The sequence below is a fragment of the Sprattus sprattus genome (assembly GCF_963457725.1).
Source record: "Sprattus sprattus genome assembly, chromosome: 1".
In the NCBI taxonomy this organism is placed as follows: Eukaryota; Metazoa; Chordata; class Actinopteri; order Clupeiformes; family Clupeidae; genus Sprattus; species Sprattus sprattus.
In genome coordinates, this window is record NC_137920.1 from 59,037,490 (window position 1) to 59,064,779 (window position 27,290).

At 43.2% G+C, this 27,290-nt stretch overlaps 1 protein-coding gene across 7 annotated transcripts; it reads right to left on the reverse strand.

Annotated features, from left to right (window-relative positions):
* Positions 1-34: 34 nt before the first annotated feature.
* On the reverse strand, positions 35-26,997 carry ehbp1l1b (EH domain binding protein 1-like 1b). 7 transcript variants are annotated; one of them, XM_080850985.1, is made up of 30 exons: positions 26,380-26,997; positions 21,528-21,585; positions 21,119-21,214; positions 20,823-20,876; positions 20,263-20,441; positions 19,141-19,274; positions 18,683-18,754; positions 17,867-18,127; positions 17,375-17,566; positions 16,954-17,121; positions 16,040-16,480; positions 14,374-14,433; positions 13,867-14,068; positions 12,360-13,166; positions 11,537-12,013; positions 10,823-11,239; positions 10,063-10,521; positions 8,992-9,666; positions 6,848-8,272; positions 6,144-6,393; positions 5,721-5,893; positions 5,444-5,492; positions 4,541-5,119; positions 4,264-4,318; positions 4,071-4,120; positions 3,672-3,792; positions 3,294-3,393; positions 2,032-2,105; positions 1,678-1,792; positions 35-1,468 (listed from the first exon to the last, which is right to left on the reverse strand). In XM_080850985.1, the coding sequence occupies exons 1-30, from the start codon at positions 26,481-26,483 to the stop codon at positions 1,381-1,383; spliced, it is 7,935 nt and encodes a 2,644-aa protein (XP_080707111.1). In that variant the 5' UTR covers positions 26,484-26,997; the 3' UTR covers positions 35-1,380. The 7 variants fall into 7 exon arrangements, with proteins under 7 accessions (XP_080707111.1, XP_080707112.1, XP_080707110.1 ...); XM_080850986.1 differs by having other exon boundaries at positions 3,672-3,783; positions 16,954-17,124; XM_080850984.1 differs by having other exon boundaries at positions 16,954-17,124.
* Between the last annotated feature and the right edge of the window lie 293 nt (positions 26,998-27,290).

The window sequence follows — 27,290 nt, forward strand, 5'->3', positions numbered from 1 at the left end:
CCCTTACCGTCTATATACAGTGACTGCCCTAATCTAGTTTTAAAAACAATCAAACTTTATTAAATTCAAACATATCTCCTAAAAGTGACAACAGTACCACAGAACAAGATACAAGGCACAGAGGAGAATACAAATACTCCATAAATCATCCTATTCTGTGTTGTTCTCGAACAATTTAAGAACAAAGGCACATAAACTCCAGTAATTCGGTAAAAAAAAAAAAACCTAGATTATTTTTCCTGAACTTGTGACATATTTGAATACCATTTTTAGATTCTTATTCTGCAAGTTCGAGACATCGTTCTGAATAAGTTGACAACATAAAAGAATATTGATAATGTCAAATAAATGGCTTGTCGTTTGTAGGCAAACACAAGAAACAGAATAATTACATATAAAACTATTATGATAATTATCTTTAGATGTAACAAATACTGCAATGCCACAGGCAGTTGTCATCGAGGTCTCTTTGGCTCAACAAAGGATGTATTCTTAAAATTAAAATATAGTCGCTTACCAATTAAAGAAACAGATTCAAATGTATGCGTATGGCTTAAATGATTCTTCCAAGGTAGTTATTTTCGCTTTTGTAGAGAGGGACATTCACATCCAGAAATGTATTCTATCAATGAAAACAACTAACAGTCCCTGTCAGATATACCTAAATATGCTGTCCAGCTGGCCACTCAGAACACTTGTAATAAAGCCAACATCAAGGCCCAGTGAAAAACATACATAAAAACAAAACACAAAAGATCCAAATTTGAACTGCCTTCAATAGCTTTGGTTACAATGGACGCTTAATGGAGAGAGAGAGAGAGAGAGAGAGAGAGAGAGAGAGCGAGAGAAAGAGAACGAGAGAGATAGAGCAGCTTTTAAAGAAACTTCCACCAGAGGAGTCTGTACAGCAACATCCACCACACAGCTATGATGAATGAAATACTTCTAAGGTCACTTTCATTTGACTTGGATTTCAGACACTTGCTTGCAAGGTCCATGAATTGGACATTCTTTTCACCTTGTTGTGACCTATGCAGACTCATCTGACCTATGAGACTCTCATCACGTCATCATAATGTACAGTCACAAGGGGATGTACATGAACTGTTTGTGATTTTCTCTCAGAAAAACATACAATCAAAAATGCTGCTAATGCTGTGTTGTAACAATAAAAACCGTGAAATGCTATATTTTGAAATTTTCAGCACTTCAGAAAACAACCCACATAAACTCCAGAATTTGAATGAAGAATTTCCTCAATCCTGATCTTGAGGAGTTGTAGAAAAAAGGAGGGTTTTCGAAGGAGTGTGAGATAGGAGTGCCGGTATCAAGGGGCAAGACTAAAGCACAGCTTCATACTCTTGTTCCCACAGAGTTCCTTCACTGCAGTACACACTTTTCCTTATTGCTGTACTTCCGTCGTCTTAGCTCAAGGCCTCGCTCCAAGCGCTCATCTTCCTCTACGGCCCTGCACAGACAAAACACACAGCATTAATGACCTCAAGTCACCATTCAAGTCTAAATGTAGTACCTCCCCCCACAGAGCCACTGACTCTGGATACACTCCACCACTGATCTGGCATCAGCTGCTACCAGGGTATATGCTATGACTTCCTCTGGATCGAGTCTTTTGACCATTCTCTTGTGCCTGTTGGTCAGGACACCATAGGGTCTTACCCTCTCTCTTTAGCATCCATGTCTCGCACAAGCTCGTCACGCTGGTTCACCAGTGAAACCAGCTCTTGCAGCAGTAGCTGTTCCCTATGCTGCTGTGCCTGGGTCTTCTGCCAATCTGTATATTTGAATAACAACAGTATATTTATATAGTTTGTTACAAGGTGTGGCTATTAAATAACGAGAATGTTATAAAACCGTGTCAAGTCTGTTCCACAAGTGAAGTGTTTGAATTGCATCATTATTACAGCATTAATTTAATAGCTACATCTCGTATGTTAGTATTAATAACAACAGAGTCGTGATGATAACAAAAACTGTTTTGAGGAGATGGTATAACATTGGTTCTAGCCACACCTTCAATTGCCATCATGGCTCTGAGCTCTCTGGTCAGTAGTTCAAATCGTGTCTCCAAATCCTGTTCCTCCTGCCTGTGAAATCACAAGCAACCCACCAAACAAAAGCAAACTGTGTAAGCACTTACTCAAAAGCTGCTGCAGCAAATGAACATACCAGGCATGCTGCAGCAGATTAAAGGGATAGTTCGGTTTTTAAGACATGAATCTGAATAGCTTCCCCGTCACCAGTGTCATGCAATCATGAATCACTTACCCCCGACAGCGTCCTGTGAGCAGAGTTCTCGTCCAGTTTTGGTCAAACCGAAAGTAGTCCGGCAGGTTTGCTAGACCCAGCAAAATAAAAAGTTTCTCTTCCCAAAACATTATGTGTTCAAAAGAGTGATATATTTGCATCCCAAAAACATTGAAGTGGAAAAAGTCACACCTCGTTATCACTTGGCCCTATTTTCAATACGCTCGATACTGCAGAGTCTACGGCAGATACTACTAGAGTCTACCGAGTTTTGATTCGCGAAAGTTGATGCGCGAAAGTTTGATTTGCCAAAGTTGCCTGAGAGAAACGTCCATCACAGGAAAACGATGAAAACTGAGACAACATTTGATAAAATTGACATAAAGCATCGTTTTTCTGTGATAGACGTTTCTCTCAGGCAACTTTGGTGAATCAAACTTTCGCGAATCAACTTTCGCGAATCAAAACCCGGTAGACTCTAGTAGTATCTGCCGTAGACTCTGCAGTATCGAGCGTATTGAAAATAGGGCCAAGTGATAACGAGGTGTGACTTTTTCCACTACAATGTTTTTGGGATGCAAATATCTTTTGAACACATAATGTTTCGGGAAGAGAAACTTTTTATTTTGCTGGGTCTAGCAAACCTGCCGGACTACTTTCGGTTTGACCAAAACTGGACGAGAACTCTGCTCACAGGATGCTGTCGGGGGTAAGTGATGCATGATTGCATGACACTGGTGACGGGGAAGCCATACATATTCATGTCTTAAAAACCGAACTATCCCTTTAACATACCAGGCATGCAAGGACAGAGCTGAAGAGAGCAGAACAGGTATATTTTTGTCATTCACATTTGCAAAAATCATATTAATTGTATATATTTGGAGGGAACAGGGAAATAAGCAGGCAGAAATAAACAAAACAGTTAGATATATCAAAATAAAAGCACACTCTATTCACTATCACACTATTCAGTACCACACTATTTAGAAGAAAACAAAAACATCTTATTTTTGTGTTTGTCTTACAAGAGTTCCAGGTTGTCTTGTCTCCTGATCAGGGCATTTTTCTTGTTTACAAGAATGAACCATTCCTGAATCAATCTCTCCTCTTCAACACGATCACTACCTGAAGACCATAGAAAAAGAAGATTAAACACTGATCATAACCATAGGAGCCAATCATTCTGTCATATAAGAAACTGTTACCGACACACACACACACACACACACAAACACACGCACGCGCACACACACACACACACACACACACACACACACACACACACACACACACACACACACACACACACACACACACACACACACACACACACGCACGCACACACACACACACACACACACACACACACACACACACACATACACACACTTCCTCCCTCTCACCTGTCTCCATCAGCCATCTTAGTCTCCTCTCCACTATGCCAGCTCTGTTGTCAATGTGCTTCTGTTCACTCTCCAGAGCTTTCAATTCACTCACCACATACTGACTTGTGTCCTGTAGGTGCTGAACACAAGGCATCACAGACAAACATACAGTCCAGTCCACATTGGCAAAGCAATGTTGACAAAAATTGAATAGAAAAACAGAAAAGAGGTAGAAAAGATCAGAAAATGTAAACAGAAAATGGACAAACAGGGTAAAAGTCATCAGTGGAGAGAGGTATACACAGACAATACAGGGGTGGGGGGAGGGGTACAGGAAAACAGATAAAGAAAAAATTAAGATCAGAGAAGGTAATATGGAAAGTTTTGAAAAAACACAATGGGTAAGGAAAAACTGACCAGAGTATCTTCGTCTTCTTCTCTGTTCTCCTTACTAGGCTCTGTGGATTCTGTCAGAAAATACCATGGTGAGATGTTGGTCTGATCCTGAGTGCATTTGTATTCATGCAATGATTTACATACTATGGATGAAATATATTCAAATTTATAAGTGTATGCAAAGTGAAAGTACGTGGGCTGTGCCATGACTCACCTTTCCCAGGTGTAAAGCCATTTTTCCCCTCTCCTGTGATCTCACCTTTAGAAACCTACGTGGGGGCACAGTTGCAGTGTGCTACTGTCAATCTACCAACGTCACTCTCTCTTTATGATAGCTCTATTTTCTCAGTGGACACTAGCTATTAAGGGAGGGCCTTAGTTAGGTTTGTATGGGTTATGCAGGTCAACTAAATGCAGTAATTGAAATGTACTTTTTTCTAAATGGAAAGAAATGGATGTGTGCTTGCTGCGGTCACAGTGAGTATCTATACCTCTTCCCCGTTGGGGGATCCACCCTCTGTGTTGTCCACTTCATCCATGGATTCACTCTTCATACGCAGACGGCGCTTCTTCACCAGGTCAGCATCTCGCACGTGGCCGAAGCCCGTCTTGGCAGCGGAAGCGTTTGGTCTGGGAGGAGGCACCGGTGTCTGTGCCTCTCCTTCAGTCTCACCACCTTCCCTGCTAACCTTCTCTCCTTTCACACTTAATCGCTTAGTCCGTGGCGGCGCCGTCAGACTGGTGGTGGGCTTGACCGTTCCCTCCGTGCCATCCCTGGCCTCGCCTGTCTTTCCGTTGGCATCCGGCAGCATCGTGCCAGCCTGCAGCCGCTGGGCGCAGAAGCGAGCCGTGGCATCCATGTCAGGGTTCTTGCTAGACTCTGCCACCGTGTAGCTGGTCTGGCTGCTGTTCTGCTCGATCTGCAGCACGCTCAGCTCCTGGCCCGTGAAATGGGCACGGATCTGGCAGAGATATGTCATCACGATCAGCCGGTCCGGAACAGAGAGAAGAACCATGTCGGAGGGTTCCAGAAGCCGGGCAATGCCAAGAGCAGCAAAGCCATCAAAGGCCTGAGGGAAAAACAGAGGCACAATGTTAAAGCTGGTTGGATGTTGAATGTTAACACGAAATGTGTACACGTGTATAAATCTAGCAGTATCATTACCTGGTTTCCATACTGATCAGCTTGAATATAGATATAAAAATGTACAAAGTAAATCTACTATCTGCAATGTGTTAACACAATTTTTACTTCATAATACGTCATATTAATATTGCTATGATATTATTTATCATTAGTAATTACACAGTCATACAACATCTACATCACTTGAGACACCTGCAGAGACTAAAGGAGAGAAGAGAAGAATAGACAGATTTAATTAGATCTTTACCTTTTTGTTGTTTGATTTGATGTCGTAAGGATCTAGCATTTCAAAGTTTCTGAAATATAATACAGTCTTTCAGTGTAGTTTCAGACAGCATTTGATGAGTACTGATCAACAGATCACATTGCTATTTTCATTTCAAATGGGCACTTTCGATTATAACTCATAACTCAAAGCTCAAATATACATTAGAATACAGTTTCAGAAACTAACATTCTGTTGTTATACTGCCTTTAGCCATGGGAAAATAATGAAAAGGGAAAAACAAAACTGTGGAGCTTACATTTTGTCCGGGTAAAAGTGGTGGAGGATTGCACAGAAGGCCAGCCCATTACGCCAAGAGGTGCTGAAATTAGTGACCTTCACTCCCTTGTAGTCTTGAGTCATTTCTTGACACCATTCCAATAGAGACTTACTAGAGCTGACCAAACCAGGGCTGGGCATAGGATTCGGAATCTGACACCAGAGATGAAGGAATTTAAAAAGGTTGCCATAGATATGAAGGAAAATGGAAATATAGAGAGAGTATAAAAACATAACATAGTCGTCAAAAAGCATTATACAAATGTGGAGATTGTAGGCGAAAAAAGTGAAGTATAACAGCATTGGCGTAATTCAGAACTGCATAACTATACTTCTTAAGAAAGCAAACCAGCCAAACGACATATTGAGATTGCCAAGAATGTAATGTCAGAAACAAACTCACCTGCTGGCCTGGGACAAAGGTCTCTGTGGTGCATCCATCTTTCTCCCCCACTTCCCGATGCAGTGAAAGAGGAGGGACAGTCTTCTTCTTACTGCGCCTGGGAGGTTCCAGGGCTAGTGATGCATCTGTGATGGGGGTTGTCGTGTCCAGTCGGCCCTGGCCACTGGTCTGAGGCTCCGCTGTGTCATCACTTGTCTGTGCAGGCTGGGCATCTGGACCAGAAGGTTCCTCCTTGATCACCTGCAGAGATCTGGGAAAGAGTTTTATGACATGAGTTTCACGTGGTTTCATTTATAACACAAGTGTATCCTTAACTACCATGATGGTAGACGGGCATGAACATGAAAGACCAGGTGACGATAGATTATTTTGCAACTCAAGGGACATACAGAGGGTTGGTCAGTCATCATGTCATCATGTCAGATCGTTAAACGATTACTAGTTGAAAACAAATGTGTCTTCTCAAGTAACTTTTGGAGTGTAATATCTTCAGTCACCAAAAAAATGATGGTGTTAATGGTGTTATGTTATCGTTATAGGTATAGGTAACAATATCAATACAATTCAAATCCAAAGTACAACAGCAACATTCTGACTACCACTTGTAGGTGTTATTTCACACTGTATTATTTCAGTTATTTGAAAAGGCCTTTAACAAATTATATCTGTGCAAGACACCCTGACAGCTTTAATCTGACACTTACAATTCTTCCATGACATTCTCTGTGATGCACTGTGCACTATGCACTCTCTGATGAGTTTCTTCGTCCTTATCTAACTGATTTTCCTCTTCCTCCACCACTCCCAGGTCAGTCCCTTTCTCCTGATCCTTGTCTCTGTTCAGGCTTTCACAGCTAGTGGAAACCTGGGCTTCTGGTTCAGAACTGTCTTTGTTCTCAGCGCCACTGCTAATCTCTGTGCCAGAAACTGTTGCAACAGTGTCCTTGGGCTCATCTAAACTGAGGCCTGCTTCCACTGCGATCTGAGAGAATGGGACAATGTTTCTGGTGGTCTTCTCCAGTCTCAAAGATGAGACTGTATTCAACAGCAAATCTGGGGTTGAGAGAGCAGTTTTGATTTCCTGTGGTCCCTCCTCATCCAAAACAGGCCCGACGCTCTCATGCCCGCCATTTTTGCTGGTTTCCTGACGGATTGTCGTATTTGGGACAGGGCTCTCTTTTCCCTCCGTGGGTTCCGGGGAAGCAGGAGATTTCTCAGTCTCGTCCAGACCTGGCGTCACGTCTGGCTCTGTTGGCAGTGGGGGGCTGGGACTGGGAGCAACATCCGGAGCGATGTAAGCAAGAAGCTTCCTCGGGCGGCGAGCAGGGACAGGCATCTCCGGGGACTCCTGCCCCATTTGGAAGATCTTTGCCAGTAGAACACTCTCCTCCGCGGACATCCTGGAAATGGTTTTGGGGGGAACCTCCTCTCCTTCGCCTGTAGGCTCAGACTGAGAGGGGGGGAGTGGCCAGGGGACCACAGAGCTTTTTGGAGAGACGTCGTCCCCCGAAACAGCCTCCTCTTCCTTGTTCCCCTCTTGGAATGTCTTTTCAGCGTGGGCCTCTCGGGCTGTTACAAGCACACTGGCCAAGGGTGTAGTTGCCATGGCGAGGATGGGGGATCTCCAGGCTTCTTTCTCCATTTGATTTACTGTAGCCTCTGACACGCCGGTGCCCTTTTCACCACTCTGTTTCTCAGTTGCTTTAATTATGGCTTCAGACAGCACACCAGATCCTGGCAAGGTTTCTCTGTCTTGGATTAAAGGGCCGGGTTTGTTATTTTCGTTGCTACGCTGGGGTGGAACTAGCCCTTTGGGCTCTTTGGTAGCCCTCACATTTGGCCCCACCTCCTGGAGTGGTACTGGGATGGAGATATTGTTCTGTTTTTTCAGAGGGGAAGGAACATTGACAGTGCCCTCTGGCAGAGTCTTGTCATTTTCTGGTAGAGACTTGCTCAGGTCAGGTAGACTATAGCGGTCCACAGAGCTGGCTCCTTCAATTGATCTAACTGGTTGTGGTTCCACACAAGGCTCAGGTGATGGTGGCTTACACTCAGGGGACGCACCGGTGGGAGTGAGGGGAGTGAGAGAACCTCCTTGTGGTGCCGCAGGCACAGGTCTGTCCTCCAGGCTGAGGAACAGAAACACTTGAATTAACTGTGCTGAATTCTCCCCAAATCAATGCAAGTGCATCTAATATTCAACTAATCAACTCTCACACTGTCATGAAAAGTTCTTGGGTAACACGTTAATGCGCTTTTGCAGTGGACATGACTGTCACGCTGAAAAGGCCTAAGCACGCAGCAGTGCTCAAACATAAGTCTAACAAATCTAAAGCAAACTACCTACAATCTGTCAGCAAGCTCAAGCTGACAACCAACAATGTGCGTAAGAGTAAATAATCTAATAACAAATTAGTCAGCAAGGACAAGCTGACAACCAACAAAGCTCCACAACATTATCAAAAGGCTATAAAAGAGTCTGTAATTGCTTTACAGCCGCTTACACATGATCCACACATTTTTATAAATGCACACGCAAACTCTCGTGCTAGACTATAACCCCATGCAAGACATTAATGCAAAGCATTACCAGTGTTACCAAGGTGCAAGAAGGTTAAACGTTCCGACATTTCTAGGCATTATGGCATTGAAATGGGTAAATATACAGAACCATTCATGTTTTCAAAATGCAATAAAAAACAATGCAATTGAAATCCAAGCAGGGTTATAAACCATCCCCAACCACGGCAGCTGTTGAGTGAACCACGGCATGGCATGAGCGAGCGCAGCCACATGAAACTCAAGACATCATTCTCTGGAGGACGTTGAGTCTGCCTTGTGCTCTTACCCCCTGTCCATGTACAAATCCAGCTCCCAAAATGTGCCCATGTCTTCTTGGCCTTGCACAAACTCCACTTCCTCTGTGAAGTTATTCAAGCTGTTGGTAGAGGGGATCCGCATAATTCTCTCCCGGTTTTCTTTGCTCCATCTTCCATCAATACGTTCTTCCTCTGTGCTTCTCTCCGTGAGTTCTTCATAACCTATTTCACCCAGGTCTCTTCTTGCCATCAGTGGAGATTGAGCTTCTGCCTTGTCATTGCTCATCTCAGGTACTTCTCTGTTTTCCTTCGCTTTAGACAAAGCGAAGATTAGATTTTCATCCTCTTTATCACTGTGCTCGGTTCTATTCTTGTAATCGCTGGGCTCCTGTCCTTGTGATTCACTTTTGACTCTCTCTTCCTCCGATGCAGCTTTTCGCAGACGTTCTACAAGGCTCAGGGAGGTAGACCCACTGGTCGAAATCAACTTGGTTTTATTGATGCATCGCTCTTTGACCACTGATGGTAGCACATCTGGGGGATCTTGCCATTCATCTTCAGACAGGGGGTCCTCCAGAGCATCGCAGAACTCCTCAGGCGGGAGGATGTCGATCTCCGTGCTCTCATGAATGCTTGATCCATCCACACTGACACGGTCAGGTTCAGAGGGGACATACTGGAGTATGGAGGTCACAGTCTCATAACTAAGGTTGGGGGGGGGGACATATTAAGCACAGAATCAAGGAATCTAATAATCAGTGTGGAGAAGTCAATATCAATTTGATGTTATGCATGTAGTATTTCTCATAAAATTGAATGTTAAGTTTCATCTTGGTATGTTAATTCAGAGAACTGTATGCATGTTCATGACAACTAAATATGAACCTACTTTGAAAGATAAACGTGTGTTTATGAGGCTTAGAAGCACTAATCATTCTCCTTCCAAACTGAACAGTCCCAACATGCAGAATCCTTATGGCTGCAGACTACTTGTTCACTACTGCTTCCAGAGCCATTAAGTCAGTATTTAAAAGGGTTGGTTGATTGTAGCCATGCTGAAGCACAGACAAACATACGGAAGCATCAGTCAGAGCTCTTACCCTTTATACAGGACACCCACTATGGTGCTCATGAAACCCACGGAGGGTACATCACCTTCCCTGGCTAGGAAATCAGATTCCTCTGATTTCTCCTTGGCTGTTTCCCGTGACTCCTCTGTGTTCAACGCTTCCTCACACTCTCCTACAGCAGCCAGTTTAGAGTCTTTATTTCTCTGAGTGCTAATCTCATCACTGGGTTCGACCTGCTGCTCTAAAGATGCAGACTTAAGATCTGATTCAGATGAGGTTTTGTTGGGACTGCCTTCTCTATCTGGATAAAATTCCTCAGCCGACAGCTCAAAGTAGGAAGTCGTTTGAGAAGTGATTAGTGGGAGACTGTCAGTTTGAGTTTTGTAGGCAGATGGAGGTGTATTTTTGTCTAATGTATCCAAAGGTGTTGGGAAACAAGAAGTCGTCGTTCGTGTCTTCATGTGAAGAACGTCCTCTTGTTCAGATATTCTGCCATGGACATGGATAAGAAAAATAAACTGAAAGGTATTGGCAGAGCAAAGCTTTCCCTACGCCCAAATCCTCAGTAAAACAAGCCATTGCACATCTTAAATGATGCACCTAAACAGGTATGTAGTACACGTCATGGTAATGATATTGATGTACTAAGATAGCTAGCTGCATGCAGTTAGCCACTCAACTATGCAATGGAAAGGCTAAAAAAACAATAGCCTGATGTCCAGATGATAAACTTGATCAGTATGTCACTCCATGCCATGCTATGAGGGGTTATAACCCCTCTTCTACTCACCCCCCTCCCAGGGATAAACTCATATCCTCCAGTGAGCCAGGGCCCTCAGCCTCTTGGCTTCTCTCTTTGGCTTTCTCCTCTACAGCTGCCCATAGAGGCCTCTCTTCTTTTGTGGGAGTCTCCACTATGTGAAGAGGCTTCACAACCTCTGACTCTGGCTCACTATGGTCTGCTTCAACAGGATAGGGCATACTCGTGTTCGCTGGGAGAAGCTTCTCTACTGGCAGCTTTGTTCTCTGTGCACTAGTCTTTGCAGTGGAAGGTTGGGATGCAGCAGAGGGTAGGGTATCTAGTTGTCTGGATTTGGGGGATATCATCTTCAGGTGAGCAGAGGACTTGAAATCTTTCAGGTCATCCCCAATTTTGCTGACTTCTACCGCTTGGACATGTGATAGGACAGGTTTGGATTTGATTGGTCTGAGAGACAATAAATACATGAATGACACGCTGCATGAAACACTAATTAAAGGCTGTCAGAACTGCTCCATTTACTATGTTGCATAGTCACTTGGAACATATGTTTGAGCTCTCTGAATGATTTAAGTTTGAATGCCATATGCAAATATGTAATTCCCTGCTCATTAAATAAGTAACTGAAACCATTGTGTATAAATCAAAACACAATATTAGCGTTAAGAGAATTACCCTTGGAATCTGACCAACATGACAGGTACAAGCATGTGCTGGCAAAGATCACCTGTCCCACATTCTTACCTTGTTTCTATGGATTCCACTTCTGATGCAGTTGAGACCACATCTAACCTCTCCTGTTTGCCATCAGGCAGCTTCTCTGGAACAGTCTCGCTAATTACCAGTGCTGGAACAGATTCCTTACTCTTCACTTCAAGGGCAGCCCAAAGAGGACGTTCAGCACGGACTGCTTCCTGTTTAGAGGCTAGCATATCCAAATTGACGGCTCCCGTTTTGTCTCTCACAGACTTTTTCATGGTGATCTCACTTCTAGCAGTGTGTGATATCTCAGAAATGGATTCTATGGCAGAGGGTAGAAGGTCCAGGGGCTTGGGTAAATTGCTGGCATGGGTGTCTCTGTTTTGTGGTTGACTGGGTTGTTCTGTTCCGACTGCCTGATTTGGCAACTCAGGACTCTTTTGGGAGTCTTCTACATTTTTGCTAGTGCCCTGTTTGCTTGCTAGTAGAGGGAACTCAACTGTTGAAGCCATTTCTCTTATGCTGTGTGTGTGTGTGTGTGTGTGTGTGTGTGAGAAGGACACAGACAATTTGGAAGGACAGAAAGAAAGGCATTAGAACATGTACAGTATTCACCCAGAAAGAAATATAACAGGGAAATGCTTGTGAGGAACACATGGGAGGAGGAATGTAACATGTGACAGGAAAAACTGTATGTGTAGCTCTGTATAGGACAAAACCCCTATTCAGTCTAAATGTTGTGAGATTGTATCACTCAATAACAACCTTTGCTTGTTTGACCGTGGTGAAAATAGAGAGTACAGGCATTGTAAGATAAAATGATTGATTTGAAGCTCTAAACCTGCTTTCACCCCACTCATTAACTTACCCTTCATCAAGAACACTATCAGTTGCCTTCTTCTGTTCGACATCTTGTTTCTCCGGTCCTGACCTTAGATTGTTCTCATTGGCTTTAATGTGTTGCTCCACGGAGTCCGTTTGGGTCAGTGGGATTTTAGCAGGGCTTTGTTTGTGATCACTGTCCCTCGGGCCCTTTCCTTCGTTGGAGGGATATATTTGCTGAACCCATGGTGGTCGTTTTTCTTTTGAGATGTTTGTCTCAGGAGCAACATCGCGCTGATTGTTAGAAGCTTCCATAGGCCTAGGAGTGCTAGACACCTTTGTGACAGAAAGGGCTGAGAAGTTTTTCATCTTTTCCTTGTCTTCGTCTGATCTGTTGAGCGCAGCAGAAGGGGGTACTCTCTCAGGGATCAATTTATCTAGTTTCTTTCCGGCAGCAATTTCACACTCTTTCTTAAGTTCAGGCTTTGCTTTAGTATCATCCTGAGTGTTCCGCCCCACTGATGAGCCCCCTGCCAGCACAGGGCTCACGAGTACGCAAAAATCAGTGCTCTCTAGATCTGGCTCTGGCTCAGCCAATGGTGGCTTTTCGGCAACAAAAGGTGTTTTGTCTGGTGATGACACTTTCACATCAGTTTTAACTGGTCGACTGGGCTTTTCTGTCTCTGTGGTCGGGGCCTTGAAATCAGGTTCTTCTTTTGCCAACGGGGTCTTCTCTGCCACAAAGACCTCGGACGACAGCCCATGGGCAGAGAAAGGCCAGGGAGGGGGAACATCCGGTGTGATTGCCTCGGGTCCCTGGTCTTCAGCTGCCGGGCATGCTCCTCGCCCAAGGCTGAGGGACAAACATACTTGGGGTCAGAGTTCAAATGTCGTGGGAACACATGCGATTGGTTGTGGTCAGGCGGGCGGGCAGGCAGGTGTGTGGGGTATCGGCAAGCTTGTGAGTGGAAGCACACGGCGGTGACTTCATGCCAAAATAAGAGACTTGTCACGCCAGAGTTAGTGATGTGAAAATAGAAGTCAGAGGAGAGCAGAGCAGAGCAGCTGCGGCAAGCGTTGTGAGTTGAGGGATTTAGATAGGGTGGTCACGGCGTCTAAAAGCATGTCTACCATCAGCACTGGTCAGTGCCTTATTTAGTGCTTTGTAATCCTCTTAAGCTTGAGTGGCCTGACTGTTACTTTCATGCACTCTTCTCCTCTTTCCTGATGAATTGTCAGACAAACTATATCACACTGCAAACTAATGAATGTCATTCTGGGGCATGCGATAAAAACATGACCATTATATTGGTGCATTATGTCTCCCATACATTCTATTCATTTGGCAGAAGCTTCCCATTGAAGGAAATCGCTTTGACTTCATTGAAATGTACAAAATCAGCTTTTTGACTAATTCCAGTATCTTTACTGCTATACCACACACTACTATACTTCCAGGAACATAACATTCAGTCTTTTATCTCATCTCAGCTAATTTTCAAATGACAAACCATTAAGCCTGAATGAAGAATTGTGAGCACAGTAAGACTTACCCATTGGTTGTGTCTATAGTGACCTCTCTCCTCTCCTGGTCTGTGCCGGCCCGAGATGGTGAGGTGTGCTGGGTCACGATGCTGATGCTGCCGATGCTGCGGGACGAGCGGTGTGGCTCGTCTGCGCCGCTCATAGATAAGGGCTTGGCCTCGGAACCTTGCGCTCCAGCCTTCATCCACGGATCGGAACCCTTGGGGGAGTCTGTGATGGCACAATGTTGGAGATCAGAACAAACTCTACAATGCAATGAGCGAGCAGTATTTTATCCATATTTGGAATTGACCTAATGCAAAGCATTTATTTCTCAGTCAATCATTTTTTTTTTAAAGACATTGCAGCATCTTTAAATTTTTAGACAGTCATGCATAGGTTCAACTTAGACACACAGACTTGTCTATGCATAGTTAGCTTGTGATAATAATTCACATGAAAACACATTATTTTCATGATAAAAACACATGTACACAACATTACTGTAAATTGTGTGATCAGAACTGAAAACTCACCAACGGTAGGTGAACCTGGCTGTTCCTCTTCTGTTAGTGTACCGAGTTCCCTGTGCATCTCTGAAAATATAAATTACACAAACTCAAATCACAATCTGAGATTTGGTTTACAGGACATCTGGATCAAAATACCAATCTGTTTTTCCGGATTCAGATGGTTTTATTGTCATAGGAAACGGCTCAGCACTTATAAATAACTCACTGAACACTGATTAACTGATATGATTGAGGTTCTGCAAAAATAGGCTTAATCTCTGAAATCACCAACATGAAGTAGGGTGTAATATGTAGGATATCATTCAGTGTGGACACATGTGTCCAATTTCCGATTTCAGTCCGATTTAAATTGGAGACTGGACACATGTGTCTCCCCAAATCTAGATTCATTGTGTCCGACTTGAGTCCGACTGGACTCCGATGTAAACCCCTGGATACACGATTCGATTCCGCTGGGAATTGGACTGGGCGCGCATGTGTCTCTCGAATCTAGATTCAAATTGGACAACAACAACTTTTGCACGTGCTTGAGATCGTGCCCACAGACATATACATGCATCATATATGTCTATGATATGATAATCGCTGCTAGACGCTCAGTTCTTGTGCTCCCTGTCATTCACGTTGAAATACTGAAACCGAAACTTTGAAACTGGAACGCAACTGTTTGGGACAGAACTAATTCAGTGAACAAATATTTCCACCAGTTGTTAGTCATGTAATCCATTCATATTGATGTGAATCAATCAATACTAATACAACTTTAGCTGTGGTGTGTTTTTGTTTCATTTCACAACGTATTTACTGTATAATCAACGGTAGCAGATGTAAACATTCCGCATTTGATTTGAACTGACGCGGCCAAGATCTAGATTTGTCACTGCCATGTGCTTTGATATAGAGCAGTTAACCCCCCATGGAGACCCAATGGAGAGAATCGGATGGGATCGGAGTGCTGCCATCATGTGCCCGCACTGATTCACACCCTGCCTGTATATTAAAATTCAGAGTCAGAAGAAACATGCATAAGAAATGAATGGGGCTTAATTCCATGGAGTTGCTTGGTTTGTGGCTTGTCGATATTCACATTTCAGAATTTCAGTTATTTTTCTCTGTTGCAATGCTTTTTCATGTGCCTTACACATTAGGGTAGATGTTTAGCTATGTCTAGGTGTTTATGTGTGTGTGTGTGTGTGTGTGTGTGTGTGTGTGTGTGTGTGTGTGTGTGTGTGTGTGTGTGTGTGTGTGTGTGTGTGTATTTATTGTTTCAGATGGTTTCACCATTTCAGTCAAAGTGTACAATGGGTGATAAGGTTACATGGCAAAGTTTGTAGGCTCCCACAGCCATGCAAAACCAGGTTTAGTTTTAAGTTGTTGTTGTTGTTTGTTGTTAGTGATGATATTAATAACATTGTATAACAATGTTTTATCCAAAGAACTCCACTCTTCACGAGTGTGCCTTGCCTATTTATGAATGGAGAAACTCTTTATGCTTGCATGCTGATTATTACAGGATGCATCTCTGAAGCTGGACACCTTAACTATGCCTGCCTACAACTAAAGACTACTGCAGACTCATACTCTTACTACTAATCAGCTTTCTTCCCTGTGCAGAAACATAGAAAAGAAAGCATGCCTACAAACTATCAAGAGCCTGTTGAAGAATTACCTGACTGGGCAACACTGGACTGAGAGGAGGAGATGGCAGCAGTGGCTGAAGCAGAGTCAGCAGGAGCAGACAAAGGAGGAGCAGGTAGCTCAGCAGGAGGAGAGAGAGCCAGCTCTGGAGACGGAGCAAAGGCATGGAAAGGAAAAGGGGGGGAGGTGGAAGTAAGACTAGACATGGGAGACACCGAGGGGAGGCCTGCGAAAGGCAGGGAGTGAGGGGCGAGCGAGAGCAGAGAAGAGCTGGGAGAAGCAGAGGGGGAGGAGGAGAAAGGGTCGCACAGAGCCTCCAGGGTGGGGCTGGTTAGTAAGGGGACAGACGCCACAGGGTCAGAGGGAGGGGGGCAAAAGAGGGAGAGGGAGAGACTAGGGGTAGGACCGTGCCCTGCGAGAGGGGCGCAGGTATGGGCACTGCTTCTCCTCCACTCACTCGTTCTGCCGGGCACTGCAGGGGTGGCAGGGGACGAAAAGGGGGCATGGAAGAAAGACAGACAGAAAAGAAGAAAGCGGTATGGAGGGAGATTTTAGATTTCCTGAGTTATAAAATGGACGTGATCACAACATTACACATATTAGGAGACATAGTGATCAGTCAACTGTTTCAACCATGCTGAGGTAGAGTGAGTTCAGTACCAATTAATGAGCATTTGCTGTATTAGACTATTGTAAATCTTTATATCTGTGGTAGCCTAATTAAAGTAATCAGGCTCAGTTAGCTTGAGGTATAAGTTACTGAAATGAGTTACTGCCTAAGAATGCATGGCAATTAGTTGGAATGGGCATTAACAATTCCCTCTTTTTGATGGCCTTCCAAATGCTCAAGTCTTCGGTCTCTTCTAACCTTGTAGAAAAAATTATAAATTGACCCCCAGTGTATATATCAATGGCTCCTGTAGTAGCCAGGCTCTGTATCCATACCTGGCTCTGGGCCAGCGGAGAGGATCTTCAGGAGGGTGGGGGCTTTTTCAGAGAGGGTGGCCAGGGAGACGGTGCGCTCCGAGAGGGAGTCAGACGGGGGAGGGCAGAGAGGAGGAGAGGGGGGACGCTGAGTAAGGACTATTTTGGGCTGAAAGATGTTTGAGCGAGCTGCTGCAGGTGGTATAAGAACAAGTGAGACAGAATAGAGAGCGAAAGATAGAGCAATAGAGAGAGAAAAAGGAAGGTAAACTCTGAGAACAGGAAGTAGAAGAGATAACATTCATCATATGCTGTCACGCTTTCTATTTTGTTATGAATTGATACCATGAGCAACAAGTCTAAGTAATAAGCTAAAGACTCTTAAGATCATTATATTATGTATTTATCAGATCATACATTGTTTGTGTTTTCCTTTTTTTACCTTGAGTGGAAGCAGCAGTAGGAGGTGAGGGAGGCTGAGAGAGAGGAAGGGCGGAGGATTTAGAGACAGACGAGCCACATGGTCTGATTTGAGGATAGTCGGGGGCCACGGTGGCGACCCTAGCTGCGGCCTCGGGGCTCAGTGCGGGGACTGTCTGGGCCTTTGTAGGCTTCCGTGGGAAAGAAACAGGGACTGAGAGAAAGAAGGAAAGCAGAAAAGCCTGAGTGGAAGAGCAAGAAGCAGGAAGAGTGATGTACTATTAGTATTTTGTTGACATGCTAATGAAACGGACGAAAGGGTACAATTAGGAGTGCTAACAGCAAGAAATCTAGAAACAAATGGTCCCTGTTGTTCCTTAAACTGATTTGGATAATAACCAGTTTCAGTGACGTTTACTAATTTACCAACCAGACTAAACCAATTTCCGTGAGATCTGTCTTAAGTCAGACTGGCTGGCTGGCCCTCCACCTATCATCATCTAGCTGTGGGTACCTGTGCCAGAGGAGGGCTGGAAGATTTTGGGCAGTGCCGGGGGCTGGGCCCCGAAAGCAGCCGTGGTGGAGTGGGGTTCAGGGGAGGGGCGCGCTGGCTGCACCGGAGGGTTCGGTGGGCGCAAAGGTTTGGCACGGGCCGCAAAGATGGCACGGGGAGAGGGCGGAGTGGGCAATGGAGGACGTGTTGGGATGTCAGGGTTAGTTAATGTGCCAGGAAGACGAAAGGGGGCACCGTGGCCAAACCTCTCTTTTACACTGGCTAAAATGTGGAGAAGAAGAGAGGAAGCGGACAGAGAGACACAGTGACAAAGAAAGGTGAGAGAGAGAGAAAAGGAGAGAGTGGAGGGAAGACATGGAGGGTAGGAAAGGAGAGGGAATGGGAAAGAAGAAGAAATGTGGAGAACAGCAGAAAAATAAAAGTTGAGATATAAACAGTAACGTCGATGAAGAGGGAAAGAAACATTTATGAAAGAAATGACATAAATTAATCAGAAATGAAGAGATGATGGGTAAGGAACAACAGTTACAGTGGAAATGAATTATGTGATATTTGTTCAACCTGAAGCAACTACAAATATCTGATTCAGAATTCAGATGAAAGTAATGAAGACCCACATTAAAAAGTATGCCTAGGATTCCACACAGTATTTATTTATTTCACAGAGTAAAAATAAATAAATAGAAACAACATGGCTGATGAAGAATGTATTTGCCTGATGTGGGTTCATATTACTTCATTATATGTCACAGAAATGTTGACAAAATAGGTTTATGGGTGTGACAGGATAAGATAGAGTTAAAAGAGTTGGAGTACCTATTGAGAGAGGCTTTACAAAAGCAGCTTTCTTTTGTTGCTTGTGCACGGGGCAAACAGGTTGAGGAGGTGCTGGAGCAAGAGACAAAGGTGAACAGAAACAGAGACAGAGTGAAGCAGACAGGGGATAGAAAGGAGGGCAAGACGAGAAAGAGAGGCGACAACAAAAATGGCATGGGAGGAAAAGGCAGAAGTGGGTTTGTAAATATGTGTGCGTGTTTGTAAGCACTTGACATGACAATATGTCTTTGAATTGTGAGTGTGTGTGTGTGTGTGTGTGTGTGTGTGTGTGTGTGTGTGTGTGTGTGTGTGTGTGTGTGTGTGTGTGTGTGTGTGTGTGTGTGTGTGTATGTGCGCGCGTGTGTGTGTGTGTGTGTGTGTGTGTGTGTGAAAGATAAAGAGGAAGAATAGATAGCGGTATCCCTGTATGACACTGTGCAGCTTTTCTGTAAAAATACCTGCAGCACTAATAGAGGCACCAGTACTGGATCTCTTTTCCTCATCTTCATCGCTCTCGTTAAAGTCATCCAGGTTCCCAATGTCAGAGGGCTTGACACTCATCAGACTGGCCAGACTCTGCATGTCGTCATCACTGGAGAGGAATCAGACCATAACTCAATTGGATCCTTTACTGCAGCATGTTTGTTGGTTGTTTTCTAAATCTAAAGTGCTTAAGCACAAACAGTTCAATGTACTTTCAGTTTAAGGACATGCCATTGCAAGTTGGATAAACACAGGGTTACTAGCAAGTTACAACACTTAGCATTAGAAGTGTGCTGCTTTAAATTATAAAGATGCGTAACTGTAGGTAATTGTAAGTAAGGTCATGTGTGTCAATGCAAAGCCATATGAACTCTAATACTTAAAGCTTCAGTGAATATCTATCATTATAAAACAATTGGGTTCTATTGCGTTATTTAGCTGTTTCTGATTGGACGAGAGACGTTCCATGAGTTGGATTATCCGTCAACATACCAACTGTCTGGGACTTTTCACAGCTAATAATAAATCACTCCGCGATGAAATATTGCGCATTGATGATAACCGTTAATTCAAAGTTCTTAAAATTCCAAACCAAGACGTTGACAATGAAACTATTTTTTGTTGCAGAGAAACAATGGCGAAATAAACCATTTTTAATCAATAACTTCGTGTTGAAATGTTAATTTGTTGACTGAGAATTGTTTTATAAAAGCAATATAGCACTGGGGGTAGGCCTCGGTGGCTACGGCCGAACACCACCTGTGGGATTATCCCTTACCTACCCCACTCCCATGAGTGCTATATTGCTTAACTATAGAACATCTAAAATTGTAGGTTTGTTGGCAAAGTAGAAGTCTCATAATGCAAATGAAGAAATCCTTCATTTCTGACCTACACAGCTGTGTTCCTATCTTGCAATTTTGCCAGACTGGCCTTTAAGGTAGTGATCTGAACTGTCCTTATAAACCTGGTCAAACGCTGCGCTTTGCTCTGAGGTGGTTGTGCTGGTGCACGTGATCGTAAGCGCTGCACCCTGCTCTGAGGTGGTTGTGCTGGTGCACGTGATCGCAATCTGGCCTGAGGCGAGGCGGACTCACGTGGCTTTGCCCTCTCTGAGGAACACGCAGGAGAGCGAGAGCTTCAGCGTGGCCTCCACCACCTTCACTGACAGCGGTTTCAGCTTTAGTGTTAGGTCCGTCTGCGTTGGCGTGGGGCTGGCAAACTTCTTCATGTTGATGTCGGCCGAGGCCAGCACCTTTCGATGGCCCTTTGACTCCTGTCGGGGAGAGGGAAACATTCAGGGAAACATTTACTGAGAGACATCAGGTAGCTAAAGGTAGAAATCAAGCAAAAATACAAACAAATGGATATTTCCCCTTGGACTGGTACTAATGCATAGACTAAGGCATACTTTCATTTTGCAATATGATACAGTTCATGAATATCTATGTCATTATTCTGTACCACCAGAGACTGCATACTGCCTGTCATAGCCAAACACAGTGATTTGCCTGTGATCAGAGATAAGTTCATGGCTTTCTTTTAAACATAGATCTGTGTGATACTAGCAGTTAGGATGTTATTCAACAGTCAAATTTCTCTTACAATCCAACATTAGAGTAATGGAAATGTTTCTCGGGGAGAGAGCTTCACTTACATTCTCAAGGACAAATGTCCAGTCTTTATCTTCAAATTCATCTGAATGGGGGTCCTGGAAAATAACATTGAATACTTTTTTCAAATTATAACTGAACATCACTGCAAAATTCAACCACATCAAGACACAGATGGTGTTTCTCCTCGCCATACTCCAGCAGACTTATTTCATAGAAGGACAATGAAGGGAGGAGGCATCAAGACACAGACGGTGTTTTCCCCTCGCCATACTCCAGCAGACCAAATTCATACAGGGACGATGAAAAGAGGAGGTCGCCCCAGTGAAGGGCTGCACACCTTGAAAAGGGTGGCGGTGATGTCCACATTTTCAGGCACAGGCCAGACCACCATTCCTCTGTAGGGGTTCTTGATGCCAGGCTGCCATCCATGAAGCTATTAGCACAATGACAAAGTGTCAAACCGTGTCAGATAAATGTCAGGAGGTCACAATTTAATACATTTATGAAATGGTAGTATTAGGTTAATAGTGTGCTTTCATTGTATATTTCCAATGAGGGTTATATTGCCAAGTGCTCATCTGTCTGATTTACTGAAGAGTTTGTGACAATTGTGTAAACAGTGCATACTGAAAATATTAGGCTTACTGAACAATATGGTCATATAAAAAAAAAATACTTCAATCAATTCATCAGTTCATTAAAAGCATCCCATTTAGTCTCCAATCTCTCTGTTAGGCACTGAATACCTTGGAGCAGATTCGTCTGTTCCTTCTGGTCCACACTATTCTCAGTTTGTCTGGCTGCCTGCAGGTGAGAACCATATACATGTGTCAATAAACATAGCAGATAAACGAATACTGTCTTGTTTCATTTACTGCTCAATATACGTGAATTGCTGTAGAATGAACACCCGCGATTTATGTTGCAGTAGAACTTGTTCTTCTGATTCCTGTTACATGTTTTGAACCAATATCTTCACACTGTCAAAGATCATTGGCCATAGTGTCACTTCATCACTTTAATATTAAAATGTCCTCCTGTACAAAACAATTTCCCTTTCATGCACCAACAGTATGGCAGTCATTTGGCTGAGTGTTTTAAAGATATTCAAATTAGGTTGATTCTGGAACATTTCTGCTTTAACTGCAGTCCCCAAAGGATGACGGTTGCTCACGCCATGCCAATCAATGATGCAATCACTATTTATGACGTTTTTGAATTTACCTTTGAAAACATCCCATCCAAACTCACACCAGAAAACCCCAGACAAAAAAATGGTCTAACACTCTCCTTTTGCCCAGGAGTAGCTGCGTAGTACAACTTCTCAACAAGCAACAGTTAGGAGAGAGTGACTCACAAAATGACCAAATAAAATGGTTAGACCTGGAAGAACAAAACATTGTTATTCAAGCACTTGCGCAATAATGGAACAGACACTTGCAATGAAGACATTTCAGATCACTAATACTACCACTGATCATCCCTGCTGTCATTTGAGTAAAAAGCCATTGTCAGTACGGCATAGTAGTCACCAAAGTGGGATATTCTAGTACAGTATATAGGAGTCATTCAAAGCATTACTTTTAAAGCGTTAAATACAAAGCGGACCTGGTTGGTTCGTATAAACCAATGTCCACACCTAATTTTCACTTTCACCAGATACTAATTTTAAAGGGAACCACATAACAACCAAGAACAGCTCAAGGAACAGTTCAACACAAAACAAAAGAAAGAGAGAGAGTGTGTGTGTGTGTGACAGCTTGGTCATGTGATTAAAAATGTTCAGGACACTCCTAACATCTTGAGAAGGAAGCTGTGGCAAACTGCTTGAATGATAGGGTTTCAGCGATGCAAACAAGTCTGTTTCCAAGAGATATCATTCAGGACATACGTACATGCACTAAGAGGCGGTTTGGCTCACTGTTGCATATGACTAAACACCAGTTGGTATTAGCTAAAACAGTCTGCACACAAGATATCGTAACAGAAAAGGATTGCATCTGAAATAATATAGTATGTCTGGGTCCTAGGTTAGTGAAGATAAACAGTTAATAACAAAATAAGCGATCTAACTGTATAATAAGTGTTAAATGGTGAATGCTTGAATGTGCCTTGACAATTCTGTTGACCATGAATCTGATATACCTCTGTACGGGTCAAAAACTTCACAGCACATGTTGTACTAGCTGAATTTTAAGGCAGAAGCAATGTTACACCATTGAGAAATACACTATTCTTAGTCAACCTTATTTTTAAATACACAATGGGGTTTTTCCATAGAAGATATGACAGTGCCGAAATCAAAGGGAGCTGTGCACCTATGCCAGGGTCAGCCCCTGACCTCCATGCCTGCTTAAGAATGGCAGGAAACACAGACACAGCACGTGACGGTGCTGTTTTTCTCAGTTTGAGGGTGTGGGTCTCTTGAGAAGTAGCCTAAACACACACACACACACACACACACGCGCGCGCGCACACTAAAAGTATCCATACAGAAACACTAAGCCTGTCTCCCTTGTCATTCACAATGTAATAACAAACATACACAGAGACTAACACATACAACCAACACCACTAGTGTCCATAATGAAACACTTAGCCAGTCTCTATTGTTTTCCACATTGAAAACACACACACACACACCCAAGACAGTTATACTTCCAATGGCTGAGTAACCCTTCCCATGACTACACCAGCATTTATGTTGTGCCATGATGACCCACATGAAACACGACATGCTCTAACTATAAACAAAAACAACGTCCATCCGCTCAATACCACTTGTTCTTAACATAAATGTCAACCTGCACCCACATGTTGAACTGAACAAGCTTTCAAGGCCTTGAAATCATCAGAAAGGGAACAAGTTCATTACTGACACTTAACAAAGTGCTGGGTGGGGAATGAAGTTGAAGTGAAGTATGTAACTACTTGTCCTTGCCAATAACTAGTTCCTGTAACAACAGCAGTCAAAAGAGTTGGACAGGTTTACATGCGGTTAATTAACTGCTTTATATGCTCTTCCGAGGGATAAAAGCCTGTTTTTACTTGTCAATTACAGTTTTGTTTTCCAACTGCTTAAACACATTTCCTGAAACTTGGTCCAGCAAAATGAAACGCTACATGCAAATTCCCCTGTCAAGTTCTAACTTTGCATCAAATGTTAATTGTAAAACACTCCTATCTCTGATCAGCTTATGTCTTGTGAAGTAACAGTGTTATAGTGCACTTTATAGAGCAATCTGAAAAAAACACACGTTCAGTACTCAGTAATTTTCTTCCGATACACTGTGGCCTGAAGAGTTGCACACATCAGTATGGAAACACATCACACACAATTTGTTGTAATGTGTCCGTTTTGTTAGCCTGGATACCAGCCCAAACCCCGCCCACAATGAGTATGACATCGTCAGGCTACCGTTTGGTAGTATTTGATTCACAAAAAGAGACTGTATGACCACACCCAGCCTCCTGTTTGGGTCTCACCAACACCACAAAAAAGTTGGAACTGATATGTCTTGCATTTTGAAGGACAGTGCCTTAAAAGCGTTCGATGTCTGATGTTTAATCAAATATTAGCCTTTAGTTTGGCCGATTTGGCAGGTGTGGGTTTGGCTCTTTGACTGACAGGTTTCAGAAATCATGTGACATGTAAACATTTTGGGTGTAAGCAGCTTGAAAAAGTGAAACTGTTCCAGGTTTCATTAAAATGTCAACCAGCAATTACCTTTATGTAAAGCTTGGTCTAACTGTTAAGAAAATATTAGAAAGTTTTAAATTATTCAATTCCTCTTCCCAACATGTTTCTTGGGCTGATCATAGTCTAAAAGGGGGAAGCCCAGTTGTCCTATAAAAGCCTGTGACACACCCCCAAAAGCATAATAACTCAGTTTTCTTGGCTGGTTACAGCTTGGGGTGACGAGAAGTTGTGTTAATAGGATATATGACATGACGAGGCTGCAGGAAATAACTCAAGGAACAGTCATGGGGAGCTGGCTGGTAGAGACAGGCTCCATGGAGACCAGCCAATGCCAGCCCTGTCTCAGGTTGCAGGCTAGTAATAGCAACATCATGGACAGAGAGGAAAGGGCATGTGGGGTGGATGTTAGGTGCAGCTTTATATAGAGGAGGGTTCCGAAATTGATGGGTGAACTGACAAAAGCAAAAGTATTTGGATCTGACCGTTGGGAAGCCCCCTCTGCACACATGCAGGCATAAACACACACACACACAGAAAGAGAGCGAGAGAGAGAGAGAGAGAGAGAGAGAGAGAGAGAGAGAGAGAGAGAGAGAGAGAACTGCCACCAAGAAATACAGATCATGAAGGCCTGAGCCAGATCATAAATGGTCTGCTGCGTCATACTTCAGCTGTTGTAAGGCATGAGCACGTGCACGCCTTTAATTTTGTAGAATCTGATGAAGACTTTGACCATTATACAAAAGCCTTTACCCGTGTGTAATGACTCATATGACAATAGTTACTAGACTGCGAATCTCAGTTGATTAGTGTGACATAACGCATGGCTGTAAGAACATGCAGTTCTTTGAAGCCATTCCTCTCCATTACTAGATCCATTTCTCAACAGCAGTTCCCCAAACTAACAAAACTGTTTTGCAAGTTTAGACAGAATTTCACTGAATATCAAAGCAACACACTTCTGCAAAAGATAAAGGCGTTTCTTTGTTTGACCCAAGGAGACATAATCACATCTCTCCAACTAATTCAATAATTACTCCTTGCTCCCACTTGCCTGTACTTTGCAAGCAACTCGGATGTGGATGGATGTGACAGTCTAGAGTCAGCCATCACAACCAAAGATGAGAATGGTTCACTGTAACATGGGTGGGTGAGGCAATAGATTTACCATAATTACATTAAACTCCATAGTTAATTATTCTCATGCCACTTTAGAGATTTATCTCGAAAGTAGCCTAATGAAAAGAGTGCCTTTGCAACTCTTATCAGACTCTACTGATAGCCTGGCTTCAAGCAACTTGACAGCCTTTGCAAGTCTCCACACTTTTGGTCAATGAAGATAGGCTTATATTACATTTGTGAACCTTGACCTTCGGAGTACAACAAGAATAAGATAACAGTGAGACTGTTGATGGGTGACCTTAGCTCATCACCTTAACTACAAACTATGCTCAATACATTGTTTGGATTTCTGTGAATGCTAGGTCCACTGTGAAATTGATTGAGTGATTTATACACTTTATATTGGCCATTTTGTTGACATCACTTTTCCAAAAACTACCGTTCTACATAACGGGTTAAGACTACTGAATACGTTTCAGTTTGCTAAAAGATGACACGGAAGTGCAATGTTCATGTAGGCTAAGCAGGGTAACGGTCCACTGCGTTTAACTGCCTCCTGTCAAATATTGGGTGGGTCAGAAAAAACGGTTCTCATTCATGGTGGTACAGTGGTAGGACTTGTTCCACTATTCCTCACACCATCTTCGTTCAGCCTGTCTCCAAGACCCAAGCCACGACAGTTTACACGTTTAAAAACTCGTGAGACATTTTTGTCTGAGGGGAATCACATGCTAACGTTGTAAGAAACTCCGACAGTAAGGACCATGCATTCTACTTACCATTTTTTTGTACATTCCAAAACAAGTTCTTGATAAGACGCGACAAACTGAAATTTGGTGGCTTTTTTGCCGTGTCGTTGTAATCTTTTCCACACAGAAGTCATCGTTTATTTACAAGGAGAAACTAGTGTCAGGAGCATGTAACACTTTCCTGTTGCGCTTCACTCCGATGCAAAGTGAACACACAAACAGCGACTGGCAGAAAAAGAGTGCGCCAATGATGTGTTCGGGAATACTCCTTGTGAACTGTCCTACAATGTATGTCCTTGATCAAAAATTCCAGTAAGTAGGCAGCCTGCAGTTAAGATCCACAAAACGGTCGCCATCGCCATCAAGTATATGAAGGGCCATGTACGGAAACTACGGTATCGATTTGAAGAAGAGGAACCGAATCTGCTTTGGCATTCAAAATGTGACCCTCTACAATAATTCCAGTAGTTACTGAAAATCATCAAACTTTAACCACCTTCTGTCTTACTGACTAGGTTTAAACGTGATATAATTCAGAGTTAGTCCAAAGAGGAAACGCGGCGCAAGTAGAGATTGAACTCAAAACTATTATGAATATCTATCTGAACGAACGAGCACTCCTTGTGTACAAACACCGTGCAGGTCATCATTTCCTACGTCTGTGTGTACTTCTAGATGAGAAGTGCGTTAGCAGTGGGAGAGGCATTCTAAACGTCAGTGATGAGTGACTTCGCTGTAGACTTGTCGCGCTATCTTCATGTAATCGGAAAAGTGCTTACAAACTAGACTTTGAATTGGGTTCGTAGTACACTGCATACATCCTAGTAACCCCACTCGCTATGTGGATAGGATACAGTAAGCTATATAGTGCACAACAATCCAACACAGAAAAACTATTCTAAACTGAATTAAGTCATATTATCGCGCTGCTTTCACAGAAT

Coding starts and splice junctions, on each gene's coding strand:
- ehbp1l1b (XM_080850984.1), bottom strand. CDS start 26,483: ATGACTTCTGTGTGGAAAAGATTACAACGACACGGCAAAAAAGCCACC. Junction 18,128..18,682: donor TGTAAAGCCTCTCTCAATAG/GTACTCCAACTC, acceptor TCCACATTTTAG/CCAGTGTAAAAGAGAGGTTT. Junction 11,240..11,536: donor GTGGAATCCATAGAAACAAG/GTAAGAATGTGG, acceptor ATTGTCTCTCAG/ACCAATCAAATCCAAACCTG.